Below are 9509 nucleotides of genomic sequence, written 5' to 3' on the forward strand. Positions count from 1 at the left end.
TTTGTTGATTCAGATTTATTTAAAGCACAATTGTTATAAATATTTTCAATATTTTCTCACTTAATTTTTTTTCTTAATTTTTTTTATCATTTATTAAAAAAAGGTTTCTCTTATGCAAACTCTTTTCAAATCTGTTGGTCTAGGTGGCAATCAGACACTGAAGTGGACTTATTGGATATTGTACAGCGGTTAGGGTGGCACTTTGCACATGCCACTGAATGTTGTTTGTATTTTAATTTTTTTTATATATATATATATATATATATATATATATATATATATATATATATATATATATATATATATATATATATTTATTTTTTTTTTCAGTAACTGCTTTCTTGGTCAGGTTGCCTCTTCTTTAAATGAGAATTTTTGTTTTTCTTTCCAATAATATATTCATTAGAAACTAATGGTTTCTTTAGGTCGAGGGGTGGGCATCTCTGTACCCCACATATTACTAACACGTCATTCTTTACCTAACTCCTTTTTTTTGTTGTTGTTGTGGTTGTCACTGCCAAGTCCTTTTTTTATTATTATTTAAAACCCTGGAATGTGCTGTTGTCAGATTTCTTTAAAGTTTAATAGATCAATTTGAATGACTTTCAAAAGTTATTCTAATTGTATTAGATAAGTGCAGTTTTTCCACTTTATTCATTTAAAAAGCCTTTTAAAAAAAAAAAAAAGCAAATCATTAGGACACAGCTTTAATAGTCTGCTATACAGCATTTTGCATTGTTTCCATTAAAAGTTTTCCTTATGTGATGAGTACATAAAAAAGGCAAATAATAACTGCGTTGACAGTAGCAAACATTCAGTGCAAATTTAATAATTGGTAAAATTACACACAACTTTAAATAATTAATATGCATTCCATTATCTTTAGTAATTGCTTTATCCAGTGTAGGGCAGCATTCACACTTCCTCACACAGAGGATGCCCTTGTGTGCAGTTTATTCAGTCAATAAAGTCCTCATTCTATGCGTGACCGAACACGTCCATAGTAGAACTTAAGTTGTTACTGGACACTCCTGCAAAAGTGCTATTTTTTTTTTTTTTGGATGGTTTGCTTTTATGCAATTTAATAAGGAAATGAGGCAAATATTCAATAACTTTGGAATGATAGAAAAATAAATGTAACTAATTCATAATGTATTTTTTACAGTCACACCCAATAGTCTATTAAAAAACAAAGTTTAGCTTAATAAACGGATGAAGTCAGCTGTGGCTACTGCTTTTTAAATTTAGTTAATTTTTCAATAGTTTTTATGAATCCATATCCCTATAATACAACATAGGGACTAAATCTTACTCATTTATGAACTTTTTCATTTTACTAGCAGCTTTTTAAAGCAATCAGAATATAAAATATCATGCAGTGAAAATAGCGAGTGTAAAAACGTGTGGAATTTGATGACTGTCTCTTGACCGAGCATCTAACCAAGAACACTCTGGTGAGATTAGACTAAAGGTACCCATGGTATTTAACTTTTTACTTCAACAGATCCATTCCGAAGGATTAAACAAATTAGTAAATCAATTAATGTATTCAATGTTTTGGTAAAACTAAAAGGCGGTTGGAATTGGTATATGCGTCACGCCAAACTAGTATATAAAAAAAAAAAAAGTAAATCTAAAAAAGAAAATAAAATATTTTATTATTAATAATTAATTGTTTTATTTTTATTTATAAGTATTTTACAAGTTCCTGAACAGTTTCACATTTTCATCAAAGAAGTATATGCGGCAATTCAGTATATTTAAGGGACTATTAATAATAATATTAGCGCTTTGTAAGTTTAAAAAACTTCAAAAGTATATATACATATATAATAAGTTCAATATTAAGTCAATATTATATTTTAGAGAAGATACTGTACATAATATCATTTGCTTTGCAACATACTGCTTCACAACATGTTTGGAAGGTATTATCTGTACAGATAAAAAAAAATATTAATGAATAAACTAAATGTTTTGCATTACTGAGAAATGTTTTATTTTCAAAATTTTATTTACTGTAGCATCTTGTGAGCAGGGTCGATCAGCCTCACTTTCTAACACCTAGACCACATGATATCTTAAATGTGCCAACCTGAAAAAATAATTTTATTTATAGTGGCTAATCAATAAAATGCTGCTTCAATACAGTTTTATTTTAGGCTACCCAACTACACTACCTTCATGATTACAAATGTTACATTCGTAATTATAAAATATTATTTAAGAATAATTTTACTCTCATCAGTCCACAAAATGTTCCTCCATTTCTCTTTAGGCCAGTTGATGTGTTCTTTGGCAAATTGTAACCTCTTCTGCACATGCCTTTTTTTTAACAGAGGGACTTTGTGGGGGATTCTTGAAAATAGATCAGCTTCACACAGATGTCTTCTAACTGTCACAGTACTTACAGGTAACTCCAGACTGTCTTTGATCATCCTGGATCTGATCATTGGCTGAGCCTTTGCCATTCTGGTTATTCTTCGATCCATTTTGATGGTTGTCTTCCGTTTTCTTCCACGTTTCTCTGGTTTTGCTCTCCATTTTAAGGCATTGGAGATCATTTTAGCTGAACAGCCTATAATTTTTTGCACCTCTTTATAGGTTTTCCCCTCTCAAATCAACTTTTTAATCAAAGTACGCTGTTCTTCTGAACAATGTCTTGAAGAAACGACCCATTTTCCTCAGGCTTTCAAATGCATGTTCAACAAGTGCTGGCATCATCATTAAATAGGGGCCACCTGATTCACACCTGTTTTTTCACAAAATTTAGGACCTCAGTGATTGAATGCCATACTGCTATTTTTTTTTAACACACCCCTTTCAACTAATTGCCCAATTGCACAGCCTTACGAGCGTGCATATCATGAATGCTGGGTCTTGTTTGTTTTCTGAGAATCTACTGCACCTACTGGTAACTTGTTTGCCACGTAGCAATAAAAAATATACTAAAAACCTGGATTATTCTGGTTAGTCACATTGTACTGCTATTATTTTGAACAATACTGTAAGTGAGTGTGTAAAATCTTTTTTTTATGAAAACATGAATATATAAATATGAAATATGACATGGTTATAAGATATTATAATTAGCTTTATACGTTTATGTACTATATAACAGCGGGAGCGTAGAAGACACTAATGTTAAATTCAGCAAGAGTACACAGGAGTCACATGACTGTATGATGTGGGACCTCCTTAGGATTAATGATGTACGTTACTATTCAAAAATCTTTTAGTAATTGCTTAATTCTATGCCCATGATTACATTTGGTACTACATATTATCATTATTAGACCAGTTTCAGGGACAGTCCAAATCATCTGAATACCTCTTTGGGCATTTGTGCAGCAGTGCAACAATCATGCTTATTCATGAAAACCTTTGGAGTCGTTCTAAGAGGAGTCCTGTTGCATGTGTCATTGTTGGGCTTCATTAACCAAGTGAATCTTGCCACAGTTCATAGGGCTCAAAAAGATGCAGTTATGGCCAATGATCAGAATCGGAGCTGGCTCAGCAGTAAGGCTTCAAAAGTGGTGGAGAAAGTACACAAACCATGTACTTGAGTAAAAATTTAGATACATGAGGACTAGAAACATTACTCCAAAAAAAGTAAATGTGCTCTCTTTAAACTATCAGTTGAATAAAAGTACAAAAGTATTTGCCTAATGCCTAATTTGCCAAATGTACTTCAGTATCCAAATTAGTTTTTTTTTATTCTGTAAATATTTTTAAATAATGTCCTATTATCATTTTTGTCACAGGAGTCTTGCTTAATCATCTCAGTTTATGTGAGAAGACACTGTTAGCACACCAATCTAATGTCTTTCTTAAATCAATTCAGGTTGTCAATATTATCATACACCTTTAAACTTTAAATAAACAGATAATACAATATTTTGTTTGGAAATTTGTTGCAAATGAATCCTAGCATTGAAACACACACTGACTACACAATTCCAGGATTACCAGATTCAAGTGGTGCAGGCAAATTGCAAGACTTTTGCATCCTCTTTAGTAGAAAAAGGTTACAAAATTCTTTCTACTAAAGAAAAAGAAAAGTTTGTGTGTGTGTATAGATAGAGAGATAGATAGATAGATAGATGAAATACATAACATTAAAAGACCTACTATTTTTTTTTTTTTTTAATAATTAAAACCTCTTATTCAAAAATGACTTTTTAATAGTCACAGTAAATGAACAAAACACAGCTTGAATTTATAATGTTAAATTAGTTATATTTTAATGAACCTTTAAGGCAGAAACATAGTGGGCATCAAGTCAGTGCACTTGAGCAATGCCCCAAAATCACTTAAACATTCACAAATCAGTTTCAATAAAAACACAATGTCTCACTGCACCCCAGACAAATATCACAATACGTTTTATGTACTATTGTTTTAGCAACACTCTTCCAGGTTTGTTTCTGACAGAAAGAAAATGATTAAAAGTAAAACCACAGCCACTGAAAACTTAAATACACAAAGTGTACAGCAATGGTATGGCTTGTTTACATTCATCAGAATGCAGATCACATACAGGCTATATTAAGACTTGTCTTCAGAGAATCTAGTGACACCTGATTACAAAAAAGAAAAGCAATATATATCAAAATACAAATCAAAACTGGTGGCCATTAGAGAATCTTTTTTGGACTTCATCTCCCATCATGCAGCAGCAAGCATGGTGGTGATTTTAACATACTGTTCATTTGATTTGATTTGATTTAATTTGGGGTATCACCTCCATGTCCTTGTGTAACTTCTCACCATGACTGTGATTCTTAACTGGAATTATAAAGTGCCACTCCATCAAGTTACTCATGCTCACACTATTTGTACACAACACTAAGACATTATAATGCAACATATTTTATTAGACTTTATGAAAATCCATGTGTTATAAATGGGTGCTGCCATGTAATTTTGTTATGTGAATTTTCCAAACATGCAGGATGCCACCTAACAATTCTCCATTAAGTTTACATTTTTCCATGCAGATCGTTCTTTAACTTAGAACACAGTGGGGTGAAAACACATACAGTATGGCAGCTGTTTGCTTAACTTTTGCGTATATCCGAAGTCCGTGTTCAGATTCTGATCTTCACCGTACAGTACTTATATAGTGGGGGGATTTTAAAAGGTTAGTAACTTTTCATTATTTTACAGCATAAGCATCAAAAACTCCTGGACAGATTATTTACTGCTCTTACCACATCTGGATTTTCATCAAAATAATATGTAATAACATGAAAAATTGAGCACATGAGGCTAAAGAGCACATCTAAGGCAAAAAAAGAGCGACGCCATCAGTGGCGAAAATGCTATCTTACATTTTCACATTCTGGTTTAAATAGGTAAGGATAACAAAATGTCACGTATCCACCACCTATTAATAGTTGCGCACCAAGTCGTTTGTTCTTCTGAGTCGATTGCACTATAAATCTGGACTGGCTCTAGAAAAGAAACGAAAAAAAAACAAAAAACCCAACATCCAAATACTAGACCTTTATCTTTTAAACTCCGGGAATGCATGTTGTCGAGCTAGAGGTTAGACAACATCGGACACCTTCAAAAGCCTACCTGAAAGAGGCTACCCACAGCCTACATACTGGATTGTAAAGCAACCAAAAAAACATAAAAGGAAAAAGTTTTACCCAAATCAGATACATTTAATACATTTCTTGGTCTCCTGATTTTAGTAGAGGTGCCAGGGAAGCGAAACACTAACCATAAAACCAAAAAAGATCTTAAATGAACAAAGTGCACATTCAGCATATTCAGATTTTGTACAAATAGCTGGTGGTATAACTAAAACTGAAGTTAGACTGGTTGACCCCTTTCAAAGGCCCCTGAAGGTAATGTTGCCTAATGAGCTCGCCCAAGAAACGGATTATTTTACTCTCCTCCTCAGTGAAGCCGAGCTGCAACAAGAAATTAGTCCTGCGCAGCACCACTGATTCGGCGTCCTGGTCTGTGCTGATGGGAAGGTGAAGGTGATGGCAGAATGTGTACAGGAAGGCCTTAGCTGTGAGCTGAGTTAATATGCTCTGCACGTGGAGAAAGTAAGTGCTGCCTCGCTTGATCTGTGTCCTGTGGTCTGCCATGTGACCCATTAGTGTTCCTTTGTAGGCTGGACATCGTAGAGTCTTGCTGTCACAGTCCAGGATGCCGATGTAGCGACTGTAGCGACTCAGGGAATGGAGCAAGCTGGAGCCAGCTGGAGAAACCACCCTGAGAAAAGGGTGAATAAATTGCATGATCATATTAATCTTAATAATAATAATTAAAAAAAACAACAGTATATGATCAAACATTTGTGGACACGTCACCATCATGATCATATATTCTTGTTGAACATCCCAGTCCAGATTCTTTTCCTTTTGGTGTGAAATCATTCACTCGTCTGGGTGAATGTCTGTTCATTCAACTACAAGACATTTACTGAGATTAGGATGTGGTGCAGTCGGTGTTCCAGGTCATCTCAAAGGTGTTTAGTAGGGTTGAGGTCAGGGCCTACAAACTTCTCAAATCATGTCTTCATGGAGCTGGCAGTGTGTACATAATCACTGTGATGTAACAGGTTTGAGTTCAGAAGGGGAACTGTAATGCTAAAGCATACCAAGATGTTCTAAACAACTGTTTGCTTCAAACTTTGTGGTAAAAGTCTGTCAAAGAACCACATTTGGGTAATGGCTCGGTGTCCACAAACTTTGGCCGGACAATGTTGAGTAAATAAAAATCTGTATCTCTGGCAGCATTGTGTGTGTAATCATGGCTGCTATTCAACTGAGCATGAATATAAAGCTAATGACTGAGTCAGGAAGGACAACATAAAGAGATTAAATTGCTAATAATGATTGTTATTGAAAAAAATTTTTTAATTATAAACATTTCCCCAAAGATTTGGAGATTGTTGAAAAAATATGTTGGTTACAAATCAATGTTTCGCTCATATACCTTACATTAACTCAACCAACATGGTCTCCTATACTGCAACCCAGCACCTTGAATTTATTTGGAGTTTTATTATTCTCACTGCCTACATTTACATAGCCTGCACAAATCTGTATTTATTATTTCATTTTCCTTTTTTAAATATATTAGTTCCTCATATTTTTATAGCACCAGCACACCATGGCAAATTCCTGATTATATCTTGCACAATGTATCAAATAATAAAATGATTCAGTCAGAATTAAGGTTACGAACTAAAATGTCATTTAAGAACACCAATAATAATTACCGATGTTGAATTAACGTCAAATGTTCTGCTGAATAGATCATACCTCTGCAATCCAACGAGTTTCCATCTCTGAAGGTCACTCAGCTGAAACGATGTGGAAAGCCAGGGCTGCACCGTTTCTCCATACTTTCCGAGGTTCGGCACAAAAATCAGCAGGGCGTTCACCAGCTTCCTTACAGTGCCTTCGTCAGCTCCCAGCACCACCAGTGTTCTCCCACTTAGCAGGCAGAAGATGGCTTGCTGAGCAAAGGGGTACTGCCTGATGAATCGTAGAGCACTGTGCCCTGCCTTCTTCTTCTGCTTCAGCGTAATGAGACTGCCGTAGTTAAACGGTGAAGCTGCTCTGTCAGAGCTGGTTGAGGTGCTCATGTAACTGGCATTGTCAGAAATATCATCCATGTTCAGTTTAGCCATCTCCTCAGACAAGGAGCTGGGGTTGAGTTCAGGAAGCATTAACCCCAAGCTTGGACTCGGCACAGTCGGAGTCGCCGCTCCCAATACGTATTCCACTTGCAGAGCAGGTTCCCTCTGAAGCAAGGAAAGAGGCTCATGCTTGACGACAGTGTCCTCACACGGTTCTTGTGCTGGTTCAAGAAAAGGTTCTTCGTAGCTAAAACCTTCTTGCCCCATACAACACGCTGTATCCATTTGAACTAGAGACCCAGTTTCAAACACTTCACCATGATTTGGGTCTGATTCATGTTCTAATGAGGATGATGCCTCAGCAACAGCAGCGACGATTCCTTGTTCCTCAGATGAGGTCATAGTACATGCTATGCTGGTGCCCCCCGTTGGAAACCCATCAGGATTTCCCGGACTAAGGTTTATAAATGCCTCAATGCTTCGATCGCTGCTGAAACTCCCTTTCATTTCTGTGTCATTAGCGTCTTCAGAGGTTTCCTGCGTAACATCTGAGGTACTGGATTCTTGATTCACTTCGAGTGTCAGCTTATTTGGGCTTTTCTCAACTAACGTACTGTAGGACTCAAGGATCATTGGCTCACTGGAGAAATTGGATGGAACATGACGTGTGGTATGGTTCGGGTCATAAAAACCCCTGGAGCTGCCAACCTCATCATCATCTCGTTCCGGCTCAAAAAGAAAACTGGTGATCTTCTGTTTACTTACGAGAGCACGGTCAATCTGGCAGGTGTAAATAAAGCAAAGATCACCTCTGAACGTCTTTTCGATCGTGTTGAGTTGGTCCATGGTCTGGAAAAAAAAGTCTGATTCGCAGAGCTCTTCAAGGGTTTTCAAGCGTTTATCAAAACATTTCGCAGATTTGGCTTTAATAAGCTGGGGTATGTACGATGGGTGCTGATTACTGCCATCAGTTTCCACAGGTTTTTCCTCATTTCCGGAATGATTAGAAGACAGTGCGTGGTCGAGCGTACTTGCGTCAGCTCTATTTTCTGGCTCACATAGCACCTGATCAGCATCTCTCCTTTTACTGTTGGGGTATGACGTGATCTGCCTCAGCAAATCTTTATGTTCGTAAATCGATTTTTCGACATTTGCCAGCTCGTTAGCTTTCTCGATAACCTGCGTGGAATAGCAGCCGCTGTTGGTTTTCTGCATCTCTGTCTCTTTGTGCAGAACGGATCTGGTGTATTCGAGGTCCCTCAGTTTCTTTTCCAGTTCATTCGCAAAGGCCTTCCTGTTCCCTGATTTTAAGCATTCGGAAGCCCTGGAAAAGCCAGATGAGAGCGGCTGGAACTGCTGCATGATCTTCCTCTCGTCTGCTGAAATGTAGGCCATGCAAAAAGGACGCACGAAGCCACGTGCCTCCAAATCGTACAGGGTCAGGTGATGGACGTAGGCAAACGCCCCTTCCTTGGAGTCACCAAGGACAACTTTGGAGTCCTGGACAAAATTGAGCTTGGGGTAGCTCGTGCCTGGAGGATGCCCCACAAACGAAGCCTGGTAGTCCACAGACATGATGCGCAGGGAGAAATAATTGAGGTCGAACGTCCCACACACGTTGGGATCATCTGGAATTGTGAGTAATGGCTGTGGTCCGACCTGCTCCGAAAACTCTGAGATGAGGATGAAATCCTTGGAGAATTTTGCATAGGATGTTTTTAACCATGGATTGGCATTTGCATGAGGAAACAAAGGCACAGAAAACTCCTCTGGGAGCAAACACGGGTCTGTGTACGAATCTCCATAATCATCATCATCTTTGGTAAATGCCACCACGTCTGGGGAGCCGATCATGTTCTCGGAATGTTAGAAGCGACATTAGAGGAAATCTCCCACCACA

General features: G+C 37.0%; 1 protein-coding gene across 1 annotated transcript; it reads right to left on the bottom strand.

Moving 5' to 3' along the window:
* Positions 1-4227: 4227 nt before the first annotated feature.
* Positions 4228-9463, bottom strand: smcr8a (Smith-Magenis syndrome chromosome region, candidate 8a). Its single transcript, XM_046834823.1, has 2 exons — positions 7290-9463; positions 4228-6234 (listed from the first exon to the last, which is right to left on the bottom strand). The coding sequence occupies exons 1-2, from the start codon at positions 9461-9463 to the stop codon at positions 5781-5783; spliced, it is 2628 nt and encodes an 875-aa protein (XP_046690779.1). The 3' UTR covers positions 4228-5780.
* Positions 9464-9509: the final 46 nt, after the last annotated feature.

This window comes from Silurus meridionalis, chromosome 22 (assembly GCF_014805685.1).
Source record: "Silurus meridionalis isolate SWU-2019-XX chromosome 22, ASM1480568v1, whole genome shotgun sequence".
Classification (NCBI taxonomy): domain Eukaryota; kingdom Metazoa; phylum Chordata; class Actinopteri; order Siluriformes; family Siluridae; genus Silurus; species Silurus meridionalis.

Excerpts from the sequence above, each read along its gene's own strand:
- smcr8a (XM_046834823.1), bottom strand. The coding sequence starts at position 9,463 with ATGATCGGCTCCCCAGACGTGGTGGCATTTACCAAAGATGATGATGAT. Across the intron at positions 6,235-7,289 it reads AAACTCGTTGGATTGCAGAG|GGTGGTTTCTCCAGCTGGCT; the intron begins GTATGATCTATT and ends CCCTTTTCTCAG.